Source organism: Anopheles ziemanni, chromosome 2 (assembly GCF_943734765.1).
Source record: "Anopheles ziemanni chromosome 2, idAnoZiCoDA_A2_x.2, whole genome shotgun sequence".
NCBI classification, from domain to species: Eukaryota; Metazoa; Arthropoda; class Insecta; order Diptera; family Culicidae; genus Anopheles; species Anopheles ziemanni.
Genome location: NC_080705.1, coordinates 19,539,697 through 19,563,568, shown reverse-complemented (window position 1 = coordinate 19,563,568; position 23,872 = coordinate 19,539,697). Strand labels below are relative to the sequence as shown.

Genomic DNA, 23,872 nt, shown 5'->3' with positions numbered 1-23,872 from the left:
GCACTTTCCCGGCTACCCTTTTTCCCTTTCCATGTGATTTGGGTGGGACAGGGGCTGCGATGCAGAGAAAGTAAATGTTCGCAAGCACGGTAAGACAAAACCGGGAACACGAACGCGCAGATAAACCGCGCAAAACCAGCCAGCCAGAGAGTGGCCCCGGGCGATAATGGCAGCTTCGAAGGCTTCACCTCGTGCGCGCGCTCGCACACACAGACCGGGAACTGATAAGGCCAAGCGAGCCGGTCTCGAGTGAGCCGCGGCACCGGTTTGGCCGCTTCAATTCGTTCAAACGCGTCGATCTAGGCGGTTGTGCGGTTCCCGCGGTCCATCGTTCCGTGTGCCGGTGACTTTGTGCAAGGTGTTTGGAAGTGATCGACGGTTTAAAAGTGTGAAACGGACATTTTTCTTTCCAACACGTAGCTCAGTTGCTTCGTCTACAGCAACAGGAAACATTCTCCCAAAAACTCTGGAGCAAAGTCCAACTATCAGTTAGTAAAGGTTGGCGGTAAATTTGATAAAAATCGTCGAGCATCGCAATCGATCACCTACGATGACGGGAGGATCAGCGTTTATATGAAATACATCCAAGGTAAGAAATAATGTTTATTTTAAGTCAAGCTTATTCCAAGCTATTAGTGTCATGTGAACCATTCGTGAAACAGCGTTTTATGCAAAAGAAGGATATATGTCATCATCTCACCGATTCTCCACAACAACAGAGGGGTCCACTTGAGCAGCGGTGAAGTATTTCATTTGTATACGGGCAAAAAATAGCAACTGATAGTGGAATCTGCCCACGGGGTCTTATCGGCGCGTTTTAATAGGCCCCATGTAGAAGGTTCATCGAAAGCAAGAACCAGTTTGGTCTGGATGAAACTGGTCCAGTATTTTTGAAACATTACGGAACCGGCTGATAAGCTTGCAAATTCAGCTCGTCACTGTTTATCGGTCGCCTATTTCGGTCCAGATGCCAATGGGACATTTAACCGGATTGATCTGTCAATTGTTCAGTGTACGCCCTGCCCTCTAGCCGGTTTCCCTTCGTGTAAAGTGTCACTTTGTCCTCTGGCGTATTTTTGGCGAAGTTGGTTTGCTGTGTACATAGCGCTATTCCATCATAAATCGATCAGAACAGTCACGCGTCGTTGACCTTAAACTATCTCAGCTGAGTTCTGTACATGCGCCTTCATCTTCGCCGTGCTGTGGGTCAGGTTTCCTTATTTGAACGGTTCGAGCGCCAACATCGCGTACGCTCGATTAAGTCAACCCCCGGACGGGTGGTAGCTTTTGTGCGCGATTTGTTGTGCGAAGTCGGAATCCGACGACGGACACGTTGAGCCGGTTGGAAGTTCGGAGTTCCATGTCGCAGATGATCTGGTGCGGAACTTGCCTTAAGAGGATTAATAGTATCAACTTCATTTTCCGTTATTATTGCCAGTCGAACTGGTTCGCTCAGTAATCCGTTGTCGCTGCGGAATTTATAGGCACCACTTTAATGAGTTCTAGTGGAGAAAATAATAAGCTTCCCGGGGGGCAATTGAAGATGTTGCAGAAAACATTTGTTAACGTTTCTTGGGTATGAATGAAAATAGCAAAGTACACCGTTGCCAAAACAAATCGTTTAAAAGTTACTCCCAAGGACGAATTGTTTTACGAATTCCTTATCGCTGGTAACATTTTGGACTCTACCTAACCTCCCTCTTCAGTTCAGGGGTTATCAGCGGAAGGCGGACATCGACACACAGACCAAACATGTACGACCATGTGTTTGGATTATAGCAAAATTTAAACAAATGTTTATTGGAGCCCAGTACAATCCACGACCGGTTCCCGCTTTATGGTGCTCGCAAAACGGAACTTGATTAAATCCCTTACGGTGGCTCAGACTTCCGAGATTGTACCGTGAGAAACAAACATGAGCGAATGACCCCCGCCAGTTAAAGTAATAGGATCCAAGACATTCTCGGTACTTTCCCCATAGCTTGAGGAAGACACTTGAGACAAAGCGACCTTCGAGCAATTAGTAACAAACAGAATTAACCAACCGATTGGCACCCATCAGCGAATAGTCCAGGAAGTCGAACGACATATAATCACGGTTCCATCGTCGGTCTCAGCTTCCGATCGGTAAACACTCTTTTGCCACTCGTGCAGGCAAAACGATCCATCAACATCGTCCAATAGCCCGTCATCAGAGGTTAAAGAAAGAAGCGCACGCGGTATGATCAACGCCTGCTTTGCGTCAGCTGCAATTTATCGATCGTTTAACCGTTCTTCTGAACAGGTTTCACCACGATCAAGATCGTTACGGTGCACCACACGTTTGATGTATGGCCGATGGATTAAACGGCACCGGTTGTAAGAAATGGCGTCCTATTTGATTAGGAAGGAGTGTTAATAGCACGTTCTGATAGGGAAGCCTTAAATAGGGAACCACTTAAGGTTTTTTTACTCTGTAGTAATTTATAGCGTGTTTATTCGCACTGGAGCAGAGATGTTTTTTGTGGAAATCTTTATTTTGCAAACAAATAGGCTCTCGTAAAAAAGCGTTTGAAATAAGTTAGAAAAAATACAAACAAACAAAATCTTCACAAACGGTGCAAAACCAAAGAGCGAACCATGTGTGAGTCATAAACGATGTCTGGCAGATTCTCAACAGTCCTTCACAAAGTCCAAGAGTTAGGGTTAATGATGTTGCAACTTGTTTTTTGCCTTTATCAACAGTATATTGGAAAAAATATGTTATCTTTACTTCTGGTTTGGGAAAGTTTTGCAATTTGGGAACCATTTCAGTTTCACCGGGAGAATTATATAAATGGATTGAAAACATATTTGTTTAGGAAATATATTGAAAAACAAAATTTAAAAACCTATTAAAGATAAAAAAAAGGGAATGATCTGATGAATGAGATATTGCATACTTATCCCAATCGACACAATCGAACTTTTTGCTTGGGGTAAAAAGTGACTTTACTTTGTGGTAATGATTACGCATCAGCCACGGTTCGGTCAATTGAAAGACAGTGAGATATCGGGAATGATTCAACGAGTCGTGGTACACGAAAAAATATCGTGTACGATAGGTCTCACTGATGCAGGAGTACGATAATGGCAGGGCTAATGTTTCTGGAACGGTCGAGATGCGCTGAACATAAGCAAACATGCAAATAAAAGCTAATGAAGCATTGTCCCATTGGTTTGGTTTTAAGTTCTCATCCAAAAGTTGCTACAACAGAGAGGCTATTCCGGAAGCCAGGAGGGTGGATGTTCTACGACATACCGCGATTTGCTTTCCAGATATACTAGGCGCCACACGCTACCGTGGGCAGGTGATTAAGCATAATCGTGACGGAACGTTCACTTTTATCAAATCCACCGCGTCCCCAACGTGAGTAACTAACGGTGTGGACGCAACTAGCAAAACGTGACCTGGTTTTATAATTTCCTCCGTCATACATAGGCGCATCGACTGGTTGACCGGTCCCTACCAGTCGCGAAATGATAACTGCTGTTCCCTGCGCGTTCCTACCAGCATGAAGCACCACAATGTCTGCCACAAGAGTCTTCCTAGTTAGATAAGCGAGCGAAGTAGATACATCTTGACAAAGACACGACCACCATATGCTCTTCATATGAAGACGGGTGGGAGGTGACTTCTTACAGCGTGGACGGTACGAGGTCACTCTACGCAGCGAGGCCACTGAACCTTATCGATTTCGGGGCGACTGGGACTTTTCCCATCCGCTGCGAGGATCCGTAATCCATCCCATTCGCCATCAGCATGTTTACTGCCAGCTCATACCCAACCAGAGGGCCAGCGGTTTGGACATAGCCATCTGCATGATAAGCCGGCGACTGGCTGCAACAGCTACTAACTGCCTGGGCCAGTTTTTTCTAGTTTTTGCCGCACACTGTGTCCCACGCTGTCCGGGACACTTGCTTGTTTACTTGTAGCTCAAAGAACCGTCGGTAATTGAAAAGCTACTTCAATTACTTTTGCCTGCGGCCATCGTGTAAATGATTGTCCGCTCGTAGGACATCGTTGGCCGCCTCGATAGATTATGAAAGGTGTTGTTGTTTTTATTTGGTGGGTTTTTTTTGTTGGTGATGAGGAATAGACACTCCCTTGAAATGATAGCAACGCGTTGTGTAACATGTAACAGGTTTGTTTACGCCTTCGACCGTGAGTCATGGTACCGGTAAACAAATCGGCCACCGGTAAGGTTGCTTCGTTTCCTGCTGTCTGGACCAAGGACAGCATGATAAAAATACGTTCTACTGCGAACGATCTTATGTTTTTGGTTTAGGTAGACAGGATTTAAAATGTGCTGTTCTTTCCTTCGCTTGTAAAGTTCTTAGCGTGATCTTAAATAAGTATTAACTTTTTGTTTTAATTAAATTTAATATATTAAAACAAAAGAACCATTGCATTGCAATTGATCATGTAAGATCATGTTGATCATTTAATCACAAATGAGGTGCATGAAACATTTTTGAAAAATTTAAATGCGGATCCATCCTGATCCTCATCAGAACGTTCTCACGGAGGACACTTAGATCTTTATCTCATAACTTGTCCGTAAGCTCATTCATATTACAGCTTCCACGATCCTTGCACGATCGCGCTTGCAAATCACACAGCAGCCTTTCCCGGGCCGAAGCAGCCGATTCGAACCTCGTTCTCGCTCTGGCCTCCCTTTTTTTTGCCCATTGCCTCAGCTGCAGCTTCTCTGTTGAAGAGTGATTCCTGCCGTTTTGCGGATAAAATGATCGCCTTGTACCGCGCCAGCGATCAGTATCGGTTCGGTTCTCGATCGCGATCGGCGTCTACCCGCAATTAGTCGGTCCGGGTGTCTAGCAAAAAGGCTTACGAATACTTACGAGAGAACTCCGCCAGTCAGCCCACTCGAGCTGTACGTTGAAAAAAAGAACGCGTGTGCACGTTTTACCTTTTAATTTCTTCCGCTTTTCTGCCTGAGTTGCACGGCCCTCCGCGAAACTTGTTCGTTTGCCACTTTTGGAGCTGCGTTCGAAGCGCCACTTCCAACTTGGGGGCCAACAGTTGTTCGCGATCGGGAAGGCGTCCTACACAGAGGCTGCCGCAGGAAGTAAAGTGTGTGTTCCGTACCAAGCTATCAGAGTGCAGTCAACCTCCGGAGTGTGTTGTACGTACGGTTACTTATTCCTTTCCATCGTAGTTTGGGTGATGTTTCTTTGTACCGAAACCCCATGGGGTGTCTCCAACGCGCCGTCAAACAAAGAGCCGAGTGAAGGATATAATCCTTGCGACAACAGTTCCCACCGGGGTCGAACTAGAAAATAGGAAAAACGTTGCAAATGTCGAGCCGTTTGCATATGTTCAGCCCGATCAAACGTGTTACCCTTTATTACCGCAACTCGATCGGGCAAATTAGTGAGCTGCCAATTAGCGTCTCTTTGATAACATTCATTACGCCGTCGGCCGAGGGGGGGATTGTATAATCATAATTCTATTGCGTTTATCATGACTGATTGAGTGGCGTTCGGTCGTGTGTAGTCCTCAACGTGGTATGCAAAAAGAAAACCAAAAGTACAAGACAACCAAAACAATCTTCACGGTTCGTGACACGACCTGATGTCGTCAGTGGAAAACAAACAGCTTAAGCTCTATGTTAAAATTAAAAAAAAACATTGTCGTTACAGCATCGATTATCGATCTATCGTGCCGTCGCATGATCGTGTCCAGCAGCATCTCCAGTGACGTAAAGATGGATTTGCATCGTTTGACGCAACTTTTCGATTGATGTTTCGCAATGCAGTTTCGTTTCGTCTTTCTGCATCAAACCTTATTTACAATCGGTGCATCATAGTTCTATTTTTAATCTAAACTTACAAGGGCGAAAAAATTTCGGGGTCCATTAATTTCCCCCAATGTGAAAGCAATAAACCGCAATCGGTTTCAAAAAGGTACACTAGGTCGTAAAAAATAAAATCACTTCACGTTATTCCGCGCGTGTTGTGAAAAACGTGGCCGGCGTCTGTGCGATCGCCCAACCGCCAGAAACGACCTTGATCTTGGGAAAGTATTGCGCCCGAAACGAACACACGCGGCTTTACCCCGGCCCGTCTCTCTCTCTCTCTCTCTCTCGCCCACCGCGTTTGGCGTCCCGTCGTGGATCATTGGCCCCGCCGGTGCCGGGCCGGTAATCCGCACAAACACGCCACGGTTCACACAACCAGTCCGATCCGATCCGAGTGCGATCGCGCGTTCCACTTCTTTTCTTCTCGCGGGAGTGGGCCGCGTGGGGCCGGACGAAAATAAAGAAGCAAAAACCAGCATAAACCCGCTCTCGGTTGAGCATACAGGGAAGGGTGGAGATGGTGGTGGTGGCGGTCGCGTGCATGCACGTTTGGGGGTGCTTGAAGCTGAGCCGTGCGGCGCTTAAGCCGTAGTCACCTGCGGACTGTCGTTTAGCGAACATCGTGAACGTCCGAGCTTAAGGGGTTTAAGGAAGAAGGACGCGCGCAAACTAACCGAGTGAAACCGATCGCTTTAGTTTGTGGTGAGAGCGAAGATTTTACAACCAGTTGTTACACACAGTGACACGCCAGGGAAAACATACTAAAAGTAAAAAATATATATACAGATTTCCAAGCACGCGGCAAGCGGACTTGTTTGAACGTTGTCGGTTCGTGTATCATTAGTGATCTTTTTACGTTGAACACACGTGATTGACAGTGACAGCGCGAGGACGGCACTGGACGATCCGAAAGTGGCCAGCCTGCCAGGCATTAGATACGAGAGACCTCCTACACGAGGATGGAACTGCGACCGGTGGGGCAGTTTGGCCCGAGGGCGCTTGAGAAGATTGGCACCATTTCGCGCATGCTGCCGGACGGTTCGGCCGGGTTCTTCCGTGGTACCTGTCGGAAAGATTCGATGCCCGAAGTCAGCGAACTGGCGGCCCTGGCCGGGTTCCAGGGATCAACCCTGATGGCAGCGGTGCCGTATGACGAACCAGGCGTCAGGCGCCATTCCGGCGACGGTGCGACGGGCAGCGGTGTCCAAGCGCACCGTGAAGCGGCCGAGGAAGAGGACGAAATCGATCTGAGCCGGTTCGCCAGCGAGAAAGACACGCGCGCTTACTTCAAGCGAAAGTTGGCCATCTTCGAGGCGTCCATGATGACGCCGGCCACTGCGAATCGGCGGCTGGCGGCGAAGAAGCTGGCGATGGAGAGTAGCTTTGGCGAGCAGTACGCGTCGCTTGGAGTCGGCATGCTGGACGGTTCCGGCGCCCCGGTCGACGAGGTGGACTGTGTACCTCCGAAACAACTGCTGATGTACCTGGTCAGGTAGGTAGCAACCGGGCAATCGGGTCTGGAACAAAACACACACGCACGCACAGCTCGGAATAATCACAAAGAGGGCTTGGCACGAAATTGGGCCGTCTGCCACGGGCATCGATACATCGACTCCGTGGGAATCTAAAAACCGGGACATGCGTCAGTCAATCTTTCACCGAGCCCTTCCACAAGCGTTGTGTGTCACATTGTTCCAAGGGCTACGTGTCGCGTGTGTACTTTCTAAGACTGGTAAACACCGAATGTACTCCAACGACGGTGGCCATGATAAGTCATCACCGTGTCAATTGATTGAGCACATACTATGGAATTCTACCACGCCGCTGGGTCGTCTGAAAGGAAGTCGCCAGTCATAAAACGTTCCTTTCCTTTCCCATTCTCTATTAGAATGACCGCGTGCAGCATGGAACACAAGGAGAGAATAGGTTCTGATTGCTTTCTATTTGATTCTGGAAAGACGTTTCGCGGCTCACGTTTTCCACTCATGGTCGCTCATTGGACATCCGCTTGGAAATGAATGGGTGATTAAAAGCCGTCCCATTGTAGGCAATAACCTTTCTATACGAGTATTACACAAAGAAGACTCAACTTGTAGGAATCAAGGGTCTTGAAACTATTAATACGTAACAGCTCGGATGCCGTTTTGCTTGATGATTAATGTGATTTTACGAAGGATGTACCTGGTATGAATTCCTGGTTGGGAAATTTTCTCTAGAATTCATTTTTCATGGTAAAAGTTAACATATTTTACATTTATTCAAATTTACATACACACTTCCGGACAAGTGTGAAATTTTGTATTCCGAAAACATTATGCTTCTTTTGTTTACAGTTATTCATCACACATCACATCGCGCGGTATCAAACAAAGCCGGTCCTTATGTTGAAAGAGTACTCGAGTACTCAACATTCCATCCCCGTGTCTCTCGCAGAACGTGTACACGTTTGAGCGCTTAGTCTCTCAACGGGCTCGTTGGTCTAGGGGTATGATTTTCGCTTAGGGTGCGAGAGGTCCCGGGTTCAAATCCCGGACGAGCCCACCTCCCTGAAAACTTTTTTGAGTTTTTTTGCTAGTTGGTTTTCCTATTATTCGCAACATTTGTTTCATTTTTATTTCTCTGGTCCGTACAAATTATTCATTTTAGTTTCGTATGTTTTGGCAAACATCAGCACCGCGTAGAACCGAAGGAAGCGAACCGTGTAGAATTTTTTAAACTTTTCAACTCCATCCGTTTCTCCTTTTTGGTTGCTGACGCATTCTTGGTGCGGTTGCGCATTGTTGAGACATAAACTGACGAAATTAGTTATCTCAAAACGTTACGCTTGATGTCGTTAATTCCTCTACTCAGCACTTAGTCACTCGTTCCAACCGAAAAAGCAGCTTTAAGGCGCCAAAGGTTTTACGTTTTCGCGTCGTGCCTTTTATTCGTGGAGGAAGGCAAAAACAAACGGAATCAACTAGAACTTTATCCATTCCAAATATCGCCGTGTTGAATATTTCCCGAAAATTGTAAACAAACCACACCCTGCCAACCCCTCCCTGCTTTGGTTTGGTCCGCACGCCTACCTTGGTTGCCCTTAATGTTTGGCCGGAATTATGAGGACCAAACTCGTCGAGTGGAAAGGAATCGATAATAAAGTTAAAAATAAAACCTTTAGCATTTTACACCATGGCGCCGTTGGCCTCAGAAGGGGTGAGGAGGACAATTCCAGTTTGCTTGTTGTGCTGTGTCCCGTTGACGTTGCTGACTTCCACCTGATGTGTTTTGTGGCGCGTCATGTCCTCGGCTGGGAGACCTGCTTCCAGCAACGACTTTTGTGGACGCGATAAATGGGCGGATAAACATTCCTTAAAGATTTGCGAAGAATCCAGCCTAAAATGGGACAGTGAAAGAAAGATTTATGCAAATGAGTCTTAGGTCCAGGGATTCCGAATAATGGAGCGGTTGGGCTTGTTTTCTTTCGTTCATGCTAATATTGTTTTCGTTTCTCGAGATCATTAACCTTCAATGTGCACGTTAGTCTATGCTAGTTCGATATATGCGCATTTATTCAAATGGGAAAGGGGTGAAGTGAAAGTTTCAGGGGGTTGTTTTGAATTTTGTCTCCCGATAGAGAATACTTGCTGACATAATACATGCTTCGCATTTCAAACTGTGTAATTAAAACGTCGCTTCCACTATTTATTTGCTCGTTGTCGAATTTTGTATTCTGCTGAGAGGTTTTTGCCGTAAATAAAATAGATTTATTTTGTTGTTTGCGTTGGCCTTTAAAATTGTTTATCCTTCTGTAGCCATCGTAGCTCGTGGGGTGTTAATTTTTTATCGTTGCTGCCCAGCGCCCGGAACATGTAAACAAACGGTCCAGGCCGTCGATATTGCGTCCCATTGGCGCAAAGGTTCTTGGAGAACCATCGGGGTTAATCCAAGACGCAATATGTTTTCGATCTGCAGAACGTAACAATCGAAATGTTTGTGCTGGACATGGTTCCTTGAGTATGCAGTTTTCGTTTTTGTTTTAATGTTTAAAAGTAACGAACACACAAATCATCCTGGAGGAAATGGTGAACGGGTTTGGACGTTCAAATTATTCGAATCCGTTTTTTCGATACCTTCACCCTGGTCAAGTGGTTGATCTTTTTTATTCTTTTTGATATTTTTTCTACACCACCATACCTTAGTGAACACGTGGCAGTCCACTTCTTGTCACGATTCCGTCGTCTTCCCACTTACAAATCTCGTAAGAAGTCGGGAACGTTACGAAGGTCACCAGCCGGCAAAAGGGCCTTTTTTCGTCTCACAAAGGATGAAGGGTCACGAGCGGACAAGGAACAAGATTAAGGAAACATTTGACGACGGAACATGGTGGTGATCAAGAAGCGGGCAAAATAAAAAAAAAAAGTACGATCGTCTTTCCCTGCCGGGGTTCGAAGAATCGTTTCCGCGATCGCTAGGGTTCGATGAATAAAATTTATTACGCTTTGTGTGTTAGTTGCCTCCGTAGATAAGCCGGAGGCGGTTTTCGTACGCTAGAATAGAACCCTGCGATCACAAACGGCCGTTATGTAAAATATGTTTTCCCGGTTCCCACCGATCGTGACCGTCGATTGAGGGTTCGGTGCGACTTTACAGCGTTTTGTCCTTTACAGAAAACCCCGCGCATGCACCCGAAAACACTTCCCGGTGTAACGGTAACGGTCCAAATGGCGAAAGGCGCCTCCTTTGACCATAAAACTCTCCCCCAAGAGGGAGGTGCATCGGCAATCGGCTGGTTCGGCACACATGCGGCATTTGCACTTGCACTTGCACACGCCCGCTGCATCACGCGACTTTTCGATTCCCCTTTTCCTTCCCCTTAGGACTGCCTCCCATCGATCGAACCAAAGCGCCAGAGTAACGGAAGCGAAGCGAAAAATGTAAATTACAGTTAGCCGGTCGATCGACCCGGCTCGTGTACAACCTTGAGCGGCACGCGAAGGCGGTGACGAGGTGCGGCGAGAGATCTTGGCCAGTCTCCATCAGGAGCGGCCGCATCTATAAAACCTGAGCACGTACTCGCCGGCTGTTCCGTCGAACAGCGAGCGGGGGGCTCGAGTTAATAAAAATAAATAGCAGCCTTGCCCGCCAAACTAAACTGTTTTGCCGTGGGTTGGCACAGGGTGACGGATAATAAACCTGGAAAGGGGATAAGAGAAAGATATTAAATTTAAATATATTTTATTGCTCAAATCGGGAATATTAAATCCGGTGCGAACCTCTAACAAGTACTGGTTAATCTCCTTCGGAGATGGGTGATGACTTTGAGTAAAGTATTTACAATTATCCAAGACTTTAAAAGCTTTTCCAATAAAATTCCAGTAAATATTAATCCCTTCGAATCACCCTGCAGCACTGCTCAGCTCTGTCGATTAGATCGAACCGAATAACTAGACGCGAAAGGAAGGTTTAAAACCGGTCTCAGGAGTTTCAAAGGGTTCGCTGCACCCCACGTACCTTCCTTATGGCACCCTGACACGCCACCGACACCCGACGGTTGCATTAGATCGAGAACGGAGCAGCATCTCGATCACCAGATCACAGCATATTGTGCGATCGCTATCTGCAGGTCGTGACCTAGGACGCAACCCCCCAGAGGGCTATCGGGATCATGAATCATAAGCCGCACAAGTGGAGAACCGGTGGCAATATCCGGGGTTCCGGGCGAGCTCACGCAGTTTGCTGCGTCACTATTGTTGCCAAAACCTTCACATCGGATGGTGGCAATAAAAACGTTGGAAATCCCTGCTGTCGGAGATACTGCAGATCATTTAGGTTGTCGTAGGGTGACCACCGGTCCGCCGTCTAATGACCGGTAGCGTACACTCGGGTATTTGGGTGTTATTAGTCGCCGGCTGTTGGTTGTTTCCCTTTTCACAAATGTTTTGGCAAATCCGGCTCAAGCACCGTTCACTTTCGGGGTAACCTTTGCAACTGAGCTCTAATGATCGATGTCACGACGGTGGTCGGTGTGGACATCAAGCCGTGTCACGCGATGAGAAAATGTGAAGGTTCAGCTGTACCGGGCAGGGCAATGACACGGGACTCTGCTGAATCGTTGCCCAACGTCGACCCCAAAATCTGGTATACTGTCGATAACACACTCTGGGGAACGAGCGTCCGGAAGCTGCGGTTGGCATAAGCACTTGAAAGCACTCAAAGGAGGGCCATTGTTGGGCCGCCCGACGTTAGAGGTCATGTTCTCATTCATAAAATAAAGTTTTAGTTTGCACAAACGGCCTCCACTTGATTATTCATAATCGTAAAAATTTAAGTCAAGTTGGAAACGCTAAGGGAAACGGTATTTTCCAAAACGAATCCATTGCTGTTAAAAAAAGATACATAGTTAATGAAAATGCACAAAACGTAAATGTTCAAATGGTTCACAATGATACTGATTGTTGGAAGAATTTTAATTTAGTAATGCGCTGGTAAATATGTAACGGAACATTTGAATTACTTTCAGCAGCGCGCTCTTCGCGAAACGTCAAATCCGCTCACTTGCGTCAAGTGTCATTTGCCAGCTGAGTAAGTGAGCGAGAGAGAAAAAACACAAACATCACCACCGCTTCTTCGCGTCTACCGCCAGCCCCCGCTTCCACGAACACCGGCAGGATGGATCTGCTCGTTCGTACGACTTGTGTGTTTACAACGAGGCGGTTCAAAAATTTACTGCTCATCCCAAGGTAATTGCGGGAGTAACCTTCCGTTCGCGAGTATCGCGATTCCGTTCGTGTGGCAGGTGGTGGTGTGCTGTTCTTAGTAGTGTGTCCACCGTATAGTCCATCGTTAAGTTTTGTTTTCGTGCACTATCTCCCCGAAAAGCGACCCTCATTCGGGTCGCCAGTGTCAAGATTTCTCCTTCACGGTCATGGCGAGAAAAAAGGGGACGTCGGGATGCTGATCGGTTTGTAGATCCCGCGCAGTACGGTCCATAGCGCCAAAAAGTGATGCAGTTGAGTGCGTAGGTGATTTCCAAGCAGATGGATGTGTTCAAAATGTTACTGGCCAAGTGCAGGTCGGTGGTGCGAATTCGCCTGACATCGATAGCGATTACGAAACAGCGTGCTCCACCGCCGTCAGGGGACTCTTCCGCAGCCGATCGGATGAGGTGATAACCCGGGTGTCAGCTGATGGTTCAATCGAGGAAGGGATGGTTAACTTTCACCGCGTGAGTAACGCACAGAAATCCCACATCCTGAAACGGTCACTACCAACGGGGGGGATTTCCTGCATTCTACGCTCCCAACAGCTGTCAAAGCTCCGTCGTGGATTTTGCACCTCTTGGTGTTGGAACTTTTTACTATTTTTCTGATTTTTTTTACATAAGCCATGCAGGCTTCCCCAACAACTCGATAGCGACATCAAAAACAACGCGCTAGCACGCGCTACCATTGGTTACGTTTTGTTGGTTTGGCAGTAGTATTCACTTTTGGTGGCGTATATAACGTTGTTTATGCAACATCCTCACACGCCTCTCGTACCTTTCTCGCGTGGAAATCAACACCTCCTCCCTGCAAGGAGGTGGAGACAGTGAAAGCTAGTGTTGGACATTTCAGAATGGATTTGCGAATTCCCTCCGACTCCTCCTCTCTTAAAAAAATCCGATTCTACACTCCTACACGCTTTCCAGACTGCACCGTCGCGTAACGCGACGTCGCCTGACAGGCGCTGAACTCCATGCAAAAAAAATCTAGCGCGATTCGCGCGACATCGCGCAAGGTTTTTTTCATATGGAGTGCAGCTCCTGTCAGGCGACGTCGCGCTGTAGTGTGGACCCCGAGTATACAACTCCTATCTAATCCGGCTGCTTCAGAACAACATTGAACCTGCATAAGCTGGATCATCGAGTAAATATGCAGAATTCTAATTCGTGGTCTTGTTTTAGATTTACGACTAGTTACTATTACAGTTATTTTGCATAGTTTTAGGTAATTGATTCTGGTAGTTTATTAACATGATAAAGCAATTAAGAACTCTCAACCAGGTATACACATCAGTACCGTTTAAAGCCATTATCATGGATCACTTTCTGTTTGAAGTTCCAACCAAACGGATGTCGCATATCTTGAATTTTGTGCCAGTTGTTAAACCAAATAGTTTTTAAGCTTTAGTTATGGGGTGCAGAAATGCTAAAGCATGAGCTTAGATGATGATGGAGTTGAAAGATTACAATACAAAGGCAAAAAGGTATTGTAAAATGGCTTCTTGCGGGGTCCGCGACACCCGAGCGGTAGCGCCTTAGAAAATCGGTCCATGACCCCTGAGGTTCACCACCTCGACGGCGTGGGTTCGAATCCCAACTGAGACCGGACCCTCCCCTGTACGAGAGGATTGACTATCCACGTACACATAGGGCAATAGTCTCGTAAACCCTTAACGGGCAGGTATGACCAACAAGGTCGTTTACGGAAAGAAGAAAATGTCTTCTTCTTTGGTCTAACGACTGTCCTCGGTCCTTCTCATTAAGGGCTTACTTGACGTTCAACTGTCCTGACGCCTTTGTTAATATTAGAAGGGTGTTTAATTATGTACGTAAGAAGTGGTTTAAATAGTGTTAACACTTTGACGTTCACACAATTCACGTTGTCGCAACGCATTACAGCCGGCGCATTTGCTCCAGTTCTTGCGTATCTGGCCGCCCTGTTTGATCATTCTTTTTCAATCTTTATTAGAATTTACGTACGAACAGCAACGCGCCCTGTGCAATTTGTGTACTTTCCATTTGATATTTGTTTTCATCCTGTAAGCGGTGGCGCGTGCCAGGTGACAGCGTTGACAGCATACCAACATTATGTGAGCGGATGAAAACCGATATGGGCTCATTACACCTATGCGTGTATCCGGGCTTCAGAATGTTAATATTAACATTTCAAAATAACTTGAGATAATGGTGAAAATTTTTAAGTATCACTAGCCAGGGCCGAAAATCAACAGATTGATTCAAAAATCAAATGCGTGAAGCATGAGTGATGGAGATTGGGATGAATCCGAGTCCGGCAGCAGCCCCAATTTGGCCATCACTATTAGAAATCTTCAACGATTTCTTCTCTCTCATGCTCTCTGCACGTTTCTCTTTACCTCTCTTACACCTGCTGCGCGAGGTTTCATTTTTTTTTATTCCATCCTTCGGACGAACACTTTGGTTTTGGGTTTTCCCCCGCGAGAGAGTCAGTCCGCGAATATCCGCCGCCGAAGATCCGCGTGTTACGTTTTTTTTTCTCGCACGGTGTCCATCGGTGGCCAAAATTCGGGTGTCTAGCTGTTGGGGCCGACACGCGTTCTCGATTCAGACCGGGCCCCTCGATAACACAAATATCCTGCAGCATACCAGACTAGCACCACGAACCCCTCACTTATCGTCGTCATCCGTTGACGGTGCCGTCATCATTTCGCTTTTCGTGGGTTGGCTATTGTGTTTTTTCGTTGTGTTGTTCCTCCACTTTATCTGATGGTCAATTGCGGGCAATAAATGCGGGCGAACGAAACTGTGCGAAAGGAAGACGAACCGTCCGTACGTCCGTGTTTACTTAAAACGCAAAATAATCTAAAGTTATTCGAAGGCAAACGGTTTAGTGCTGTAGAGAAATACGATTTTCTTTCAGTGTTTGTTGCCGCCTGTCGCTTACACCAGACCCGAGTGCTACGCAATTGATACGCCACCCCGATGTAACTCTAGCGGACGTTATAAGGACGCGCAGGATAACAGCTTTGCCGACCTTGCGTGGGAGAACTCCAAAGAAAACTGCACTTTCCTTGGCTAGAAAATTTCCTCAATAATGTTGTGAATGTCCATCATCCCATCCTTGCGAGGGGGGACACAAATGTGATAACCACGACGGGTTCAGATCAACAACATCCTTTTTATCGATCAAACATGGAGCATCAGATGGAAGTTAACATGGACCAGTAAATGTTAAAAGATACAATTTTTCACAAGCCAACGTTTTATGACCTTTCGGTTCCTTGCTGCATGTTCTGTGGTTTTACTCCGTTTCCATATGTGACTTTCTTTCCACTGAGCCATTAAGTTTTTTCGTTGTGTTCATCACCTTGAAAAATTGTAACGATTCTATTATTTTTCACACGACCATTTTTTAAATTATCTTTAAACCATTCCGCCACTCATGCTTCTACCATCTTGTTGATTGTTTCACTTGGGGCCACTTTCGCGAGAAATGATACCGTTGAATAACTCTTGTCGATTTCACGTTAATTGCTTGAATTATCACTCCATGATCTTTTGATTCATGGTTCGCCAATTGTTAGATAAAACAAATCAAACGTTCAGTTGAAAGTTTATGACAATATGTTACCTGTTACCTTAGCAGATGAAGCTAAGATCTGCTAGACGACAGCTGCTTTCCTTCTTGGCTTCTCAGAACCTCGATGGGTTAGCATTATTATTCGCATATTCAGAGCACACAGGAACATACGCGCCACCAGTCTGGCATAGAAACAGCCCTCCTAGTGTGCGAAATCCAAGGTAGTGGACGCGTTTAAAGAGGTCACTGAATTGAATTATGGGGCATCCGTTCGGAGACGGTAGATTTATTTGAATAGTATCGTCGTAAAGAATAGGGTTGTTTAAACTATGGAAGATCGTTTATCAGCACTCAGCGGCCAAGAGAATTATAGCCCAGCGTTGCTCTCCTATCCGAGCAGCGGGTATTCAACTCGTCGGCCGTTTGGAAGCGTTTTAAAACACGTGTTGATGCTATCAGAACCGTCTCGATGCTAGACATCGTTGACTGCGGCATGAAGTGATCCGGCATCAGTCCGCTGAGAACAGTTCGTCTTTGTACGTTACAGGATAAGGAAGTTCAACCGTGACCACTTGTGAGAGAGAACGTGGCAATATGATAGATTCAAGCAGTGAAATAAAATTGGTGGATAAACCATCCCCGCGGGGAGTCCCAATGAACGGGGCGCTAAAGAAAAGTCATCTGCAGCGGGTGATGCTGCAAAGGTAGATTTCATTCATTCGCACAATCGATTTCATTTAGCTGTTGTTTCTTTAGAGTATTCTGAATGTGTGCCCAACTTAAATTAATTTTTTAAACTTTCTTTCTTCTCTCCCTTAACACAGAATGGGCTCATTCACTTCGGCCCCACAGATCAAGAACGTCGATTACCAGGATGACAAGCTGGAAATCACCGAAGGCATGTCGGTGTCGGATCTCGTCGAGTACTGCCGGATAGCGCGTGGGGACGACCGGCCGCAGCTGGTCAAGCGAAAGTTCCTCAAACCGATCGACCGGCTCAACGGCAGCGATCTTACCGATGGGTTCAAGATGCTCAAATTGGATTCCATTTCAAAAAGTATGCAAAGCAGGCGTTGCATTTGTTTATGCTCAAACAAGTAATTTTTTTAAATTTTGTCTTTTGCAGCATGCAGCGAACCATCATTGACTGCTACACAGCTTCGAGTATTTCAATGGAACATGCTTTCACAAAGTAAGTCTAACGAATTAATAGCAAATAGCGATTTTGCTAACTAACTTTTCTATATACACACAGCACTTGGCATGCATAACGATGGCTTCGTACGTTGCCCTGTGGAAGCACTAACTTGGGATTGCCGACGGTATCAACTGATCGAGGAAATTGTACAAAACGACCCTGACATCATCTGCCTTCAGGTAGAGAAGCAATCTGTCTGCCATAGAGAAAGGAGATTAATCCCTTTTTATCTTCCCATATTTCGCTACAGGAGGTGGATCACTTTAAGTTTCTACAGAAGATCCTAAGTGCGCAGGGTTACGAAGGTGTTTTCTTTCCGAAACCCGACTCACCCTGTCTTTACATTAATGGTAACAATGGACCGGACGGCTGTGCCGTATTTTACAAGAAGGACCGCTTGGAGATGGTAAACCACTTCACGCGGATACTGGAGGTATGGCGTGTGCAAAGCAATCAGGTAGCGATCGCGGCCGTCCTGCGAACACGTGACACTAACCAGGAACTGTGTGTCACTACGACGCACTTGAAGGCGCGCAAGGGCGCTCTATTGTCGAAGCTGCGCAACGAGCAGGGCAAGGACTTGCTATACTTCATCGATGGCATTGCAGGCAACCGACCGGTGATACTGTGTGGCGATTTTAACGCGGAACCGATCGAACCGATCTACAGCACGGTACTGAACTACAAACCGCTCGGGTTGGCCAGTGCGTACGCGGACCTACTGGCCAGCGAAGAGGAGGCCAATGGTGGGAGCCTTACAAACGTATCGTCACAGGACGAGAACAACCAGAACGCAGCAAATCTCAGGCCACACAGTAGCAGTGCCGGAAGTCGAAGTGGTAGTATCGGCTCAGCGCACAGTGTCGGCGATGAGTGTGGCCTTTCCAATGGGGTGAAAACGAAAGCGGAACTGTCGGCCACATACGAACCTGCCTACACAACGTGGAAAATTCGCGAGGAGGGAGAAGTTTGTCACACGATCGATTATGTATTTTATTCCAAGGATAAGGTCACGGTAGGTTGATAAACGATCAAGTATAATTTACGCAAATTGTTTAATGTTTATCCCTTCCCTTTCTTCTTCGTATGTTGCAGGTGAAAAATTGTTTAATGTTCCCTTCTGGTGAAGAGATCGGTGTCGATAGGACGCCAAGCTTCCTGTATCCTTCCGATCACTTTTCGCTGTTGTGCGACATCGAGCTGAAACCTCCGACGGAAAGCATTCAAACGGTGGCCACCAGCAGTACACAACCACCGAACCATCAGTTATAATTTACCGCCACTCAACTATGCCCCGCTCACGTAATTGAAATCGACAAGCAAGGCTTCCACGACGAAACAGACGAGCTAAAGGCGCACTAAGTAGTGCTTAGACTTGATTGTCGACAGGTCCATTAGGCGCGAAAGGCTGACAATTTGGTTTCAGATCTGTTAGGAAAATGCTAAAAAAAATCAACTGATTTGGTTTCAAACATGCCTGCGCTATAGCCTTCTTTCGTGCAGACCCACGAGTCGTTTACAAGGATTGTAAAAAGGTGAATTGGGTGCATGGTTTTAGTTTAATTTTTGTGATAGCTTCTGTGATTGTGCAAGATATGCAGTGCATAAAGGTGTCAGACACAGGCAAACAACGCTACTGGAAATAGGGTTCTAGGTTTAGGAAACGTGCGTTTTGTGTACAATTATCTTTGTTCTTGTTTTTTTCGTGCTACAAACACCTAACCGGGTCGATTTTGACGTTAATCATTTTCGTTTTAAAAAGTTTAACAAGAAAATGAATTCTGCCATATTTTAACTATTTTCAGCGACAGGAAAAATGATACTTCAGTGTGTTTTCACGTTGCTTTGAAAGCGCATGTAAGCTTCATTCAAATTTAAATTTCGACGACCGCGCAACAGAGGCCAAGCAGAAAGTCCTGAAATCCTGGATCACAATTGAAACAAAACACAAGATAAAGCAGAATAACACTATATTTATAACCGGAAAGTAGGATTAGGGTATAACGTAACAAATTTCCAATTATCGAAGAAGAATGTAATGCAAGAGAAGAAAATTATATTTTCATATCATTAGCTATCGACGCTGACAAGTAGAGAGTAATCAATAAAAAGTCTATTTATAATAAAAATACATATGCAATTAGTTGTATCTTTTCATGCTCTCCTTTAACATAAAAGGATAAAATAATGCCATAGGTCTTCCATTGGATAAATGTTGTTCTTTATTGGTTACACATTTGCTCGTTTTCGCGCGTTCATGGCTTGTAAAGCGATAAAATATACGTCCTTGTTTCCTTTTCTTGGTCGCCGTTATGAAATCATTTAGTTAGTGGTGCAACAGTGATTGTACAAATCGACCGATCGACTTTCGATACAATAACTTGTGAGTGCTTGAATAACGCTTGGCGTAGCTATACTACTTTACCGTCCGGAAATACCTAGGATTTCCAAACATTGGTTTTGTTTCTGAGGTTGCGTTGCGGTTTGAACAGAAGGGAATCATTGCGTTGAACCGAATGCTAGGGGATACTAGAAAACTAAATGATAGTCGACAGAAAGTTTCTAATCGGATACATTTATCAACACTACGTCAGTAAGAACTATCAAATGATATGTTACAAATCTCTCACTACCATAGCGCAAACGTTCGTCAGCGTGGCCAGGTATTAGGAGGAACGTTTTTTTTTTGCGAAACTTCTCCCACCGGCTTCGCCGTTGCGTTGTCGTAGTCCAACTAGGAAGCTTAGCGCACAACCGTCTTATATAAATGAGTATTAGAGAGCTTTTTTTTTGTTTCTTTTCCTGTAATAATTTCATCTACAGTTTCATCGTTGTTAGCAAACGATGTTTCAGTGCAAGCGTCGGGAGAAATTGATTTGTTTATGCCTGTTGGAGTTTGTAGATCTACATAAAACTTATAATAATATCGCGCACAGCCGTATACGTGCCAGCGACCAAACCAACCACACCGAATAGAATCAGAATGATGTCTTTCCAGAGCGTAAATTTTCCCGGGCCAAGCTTATCCGGCCAGAGTACGCAGATTTCCATGATCGCCGGGAAGGCTATGCCGAGCGCGGACAGGCAGAAGGCGCCGAACAGCGAGATGAATAGACCCAGCCGGGGAATAGCAACAGCCAAGAGGACTGTGGAGAAGAACAGTAAGCAAAAGGTCATTATCAGAGGTCTTTGTATCGAAAGGTCGTAAGAACGCCGCGCACGTACAGGTTACGATGACTACGACGATCCGGACCAGTAACTCGTAGACCAGCTTGTTATTGGAGTCGCGGTATTTTTCGACCAGATACACGTTCCAAATGATGTCCACCGGCACGTAGCACTGCAGTGCATATGAGATGAAGATCGCTATAGCGAATAGAATTCTTATCGATTGAGACATACTGCGGAGAGGAGAAGCCCAAAGTTAGTCCGGATCATTCTATTAAATAGGTACATTTGGTCACCCACATTTCTTCCTGTGGTAGATTTAGAGTCAAACTGCCTTCCGAATCGGCACCGTATTTCAGATATCCCAGGAATCCCATGCCAGCGTACAGCACGACGATCACAACCATACCAACGTTAAGTACGCCACAGGTACCGCCGAAGGATTTCGGGGTAGCCATGTTGTTCTCCAGGGCAATGATCTGCAATGATCCAGTGCTATGATATCAGTACCTTGTCAACAGTGTAGCCTGTTGACGCTGAACCTACCACCCCGACCGCTTCCAGTGCGAAAAGGACAGTACCAAAGAACAGTGGAAATTTGCCAACCTCGGCAAACGGTTCGCGCTCCGAGATCGATGGAATGTCGTCGAGAATATAGGCCAGAATCAATCCAATACCTGTTAGAGTATTAAAATTTGTGGACTCACACCGCACCAGACTGTGAGAGAAGGGCAATCTTACCAACGAATGTGATGATGTTAGCAAGCGTCGAGAACGGAGCGAGCACTTTCAGGTTGCGAATCATATTGATGCCTATTAGAGGCACCAGTAGAATGAGACAATGGATTTTCACATCCAGCGTTAGCCAGTAGTAGTCCACTAGCTGCAACGGGAGTAGGGGGATAGATGAGCAGCACGTCGTTAAGGCGCGAAACCCGAAGTGAAAATCAACCCACCTGTTTGACGTTGGTCGCTACAAACACGATGTACACGCAACAGATGCCTAGCTGATAGACTATCATGAAACCATCGACGATAACACTGCAAGGAAGAAAAACGAGAGCGTGGTTGTCAGTCTTGGAAAACTCACACATTAGAAAGGACTTATCATCATAAGAAAGGATATGTGAGGGTATGTTAAGATATTAACTCACGGTCCCAAAAATAAAATAATTTAGCCTTTATCTTTTTTGAATCAGAATTATGGAAAATGTATAGGCATGCCGTCCACTACCACTGAAACAGGAGATCAAAGATTTTTTAAATTTTTAGTAACCTGAAAAGAATTGAGTAGACTCCCGATTTCCCGCTTTAGTGGATTGGTGGTAATGAAAATGAAATTATGCAGAAAAGTTTAAATAGCTCTCTCCAAATAGTTTTTTAAAACTATTCGTGGATTATCCGCAGATTCGGGTGATCCACAATAATTGTGTCAATCTTTACCATGGATATACTTTAGTATACTGTACATTCCAAAGGTTCATTGGAAATATTGTCATAAAATTTTAAGTTATTCGCTGTCGGATATCACATGACTGTAAAGTTGATAATTCCCAGTTAGTTTAGATTAGCAATTGATAATTCATGCTCAAAATCATAACATGAATGACTCTTTGCATTGAACTTACTAATCTGAACCTGAATGCTTTGTGGGGATTCTTTAATCATTAGCAAATCACACGAATTTACGAAAAGCTTTATCAGATCATCATCAATGTCTAGAGATTCTAATCTTCAAAATTTCATTATACAATGTGAATGAATTCCATATGAAGGATTAATATGACCGAATCTCGTTCAAAGATTCATAGGACACAGAGTTTATTAACCGGCACTTACACAGCGTAACGGGCAAACGGTCGCAGACACGGAGGGCCTTCCTCGAGCGCAATCTTCATCGAGATGGGGTACGTCAGGATGGGTACGCGGTGTCGCTTGCATAGGATATATTGCGCTTGGACGAGCACGTGCAGACAGTACGTACAGAGGATGCCAATCAGTACCGTGTTGATGAGTCCGGAGATGTAGCCGGCGTTGTAGAACGCTTGCGGCATCGCGAGGATGCCCGTCCCCAGCGAACCCTTCAGCAAGTGGACCAACGTTTCGAAGTTGCTGTTTGGGAAATGGAGAAAAGCGGGGTGATGCACCTGCAAGACGTTCAACTCGAGACGGGAACTCACGTCGTCGGATGCGGCCGGTTGCGGTGCAGATGGGGATCGTAGCTCTCGTCGACGATCGTGTTCCCGTTGGAGGCGAATATTTGCATGTCCACGCTGGTGGTGTTACCCTTCCGCGTGGGGCTCTCGTTGCCCGCGTTGCTCATCTCGGACGGTCTCTTTGCGCGCGTGCTAAGAAATGAGGGAAAGCAGTTCGCTGCGGAAATTGAACTCAAATCAGTTAGTGTTAAGTGAACCCAATTGCAGCTCGTTTTCCAGCGCTTGCATTTGTCTTGGGGTCTGTGAATGTAGACGGCATGCCGTTGTCAGTTCAGTTTGCTCACGTGACAAACCCAATTGAGCTAAAGGGTGACTTTTCACCCGGTCTGCTCGTTGGCGAAACGGGGTGCAAGCGCGTGTTCGATGGAGGCGCATGGCCACGCGTAGGAAGGTCATGGAACTTCGCCACAGTGAACAAGTTGTTAAAGCTGTTGACTTTGATATAAATCTTCTCCTCTCGCGTGACAGCCTTGCAGAGAAATTCTCACCTCACACCGTCTTAAATTGTTTGCTTTGCTCATTCTTACATCGTCCCAATTTGTTGATTCATCTTGGGTGGGCGACATTTCGGCGAAATCAAATCACCGGAAGAAGGAACCATTTGCCGGCTATTAAATGTTTCCCTCTAGGCTCCGCTTTAACTGGTGCATTGGTGCATGACGATGCACCATCCACGTAACGACACGTCTGATTTAATAATCTTCCCCCGTCAGACCGGCTTGCGAAGGAAGATGTTACGGGGTTTGTGTCACAGAATTTTCCTAAAAATACACCCAAATAGCAGTTGCATGGGAGGGCGGGTTCGATTAGTCCATCGGTGCTAAGATCGTAATGGACCGCATGTTTTCGTAGGCAAGGAAAACATCCAGCCTGTCCACCCACGTCAGCAGTATCAGGTGATTCTTGTTTCTTAAATTATTTCACTAATAGTTTTTCGAACGTCTTGGAACGCCCAGTAACACGTTTTGGCTGCTCGGGTTGTACGGTTTCCACGGCTTACTGACGGATGTGGGCCTCCGGTTGCGCGGGGCAAAAGTTTTGAAGCCGGCCCGAATTGACGCTAATTGAAGTAGATTAAGTGCAGCCGCAACGCGGGGCGAGCGAAAGTTGGCCGCAATCCGAGCGCGAGCAGTGGCTAAGCTGCCAAAA

The 23,872-nt window shown here is 45.9% G+C and overlaps 2 protein-coding genes and 1 non-coding gene across 3 annotated transcripts; 2 read left to right on the top strand and 1 right to left on the bottom strand.

Annotated features, from left to right (window-relative positions):
- The first annotated feature begins 7,258 nt into the window (after positions 1-7,258).
- LOC131282780 (nocturnin) lies at positions 7,259-18,687 on the top strand. Its single transcript, XM_058312325.1, has 7 exons — positions 7,259-7,332; positions 16,966-17,198; positions 17,268-17,333; positions 17,397-17,518; positions 17,590-18,085; positions 18,245-18,354; positions 18,435-18,687. The coding sequence occupies exons 1-7, from the start codon at positions 7,319-7,321 to the stop codon at positions 18,609-18,611; spliced, it is 1,218 nt and encodes a 405-aa protein (XP_058168308.1). The 5' UTR covers positions 7,259-7,318; the 3' UTR covers positions 18,612-18,687.
- Trnap-agg (transfer RNA proline (anticodon AGG)) lies at positions 8,309-8,380 on the top strand. The gene has a single exon. It is a non-coding gene; the product is annotated as a tRNA-Pro (tRNA).
- Positions 18,688-20,243: 1,556 nt separating the features above from the next.
- On the bottom strand, positions 20,244-22,830 carry LOC131281855 (proton-coupled amino acid transporter-like protein CG1139). The gene is made up of 8 exons (XM_058311211.1): positions 22,688-22,830; positions 22,347-22,619; positions 21,464-21,548; positions 21,249-21,390; positions 21,054-21,184; positions 20,808-20,986; positions 20,565-20,740; positions 20,244-20,485 (listed from the first exon to the last, which is right to left on the bottom strand). Exons 1-8 carry the CDS (start codon positions 22,828-22,830, stop codon positions 20,244-20,246), a joined length of 1,371 nt encoding a protein of 456 aa, XP_058167194.1.
- Between the last annotated feature and the right edge of the window lie 1,042 nt (positions 22,831-23,872).

What these genes read in the sequence shown, in the direction of transcription:
- LOC131282780 (XM_058312325.1), top strand. An exon ending in CAGCGAAGAGGAGGCCAATG is followed by an intron (nt 18,086 to 18,244) that starts GTGGGAGCCTTA and finishes TGAAAACGAAAG; the next exon opens with CGGAACTGTCGGCCACATAC. An exon ending in ATTCCAAGGATAAGGTCACG is followed by an intron (nt 18,355 to 18,434) that starts GTAGGTTGATAA and finishes CGTATGTTGCAG; the next exon opens with GTGAAAAATTGTTTAATGTT.
- LOC131281855 (XM_058311211.1), bottom strand. Translation starts at nt 22,830, where the DNA reads ATGAGCAACGCGGGCAACGAGAGCCCCACGCGGAAGGGTAACACCACC. An exon ending in TAGCGACCAACGTCAAACAG is followed by an intron (nt 21,391 to 21,463) that starts GTGGGTTGATTT and finishes CTCCCGTTGCAG; the next exon opens with CTAGTGGACTACTACTGGCT. An exon ending in CGTCGTAGTCATCGTAACCT is followed by an intron (nt 20,486 to 20,564) that starts GTACGTGCGCGG and finishes TCTTCTCCACAG; the next exon opens with TCCTCTTGGCTGTTGCTATT.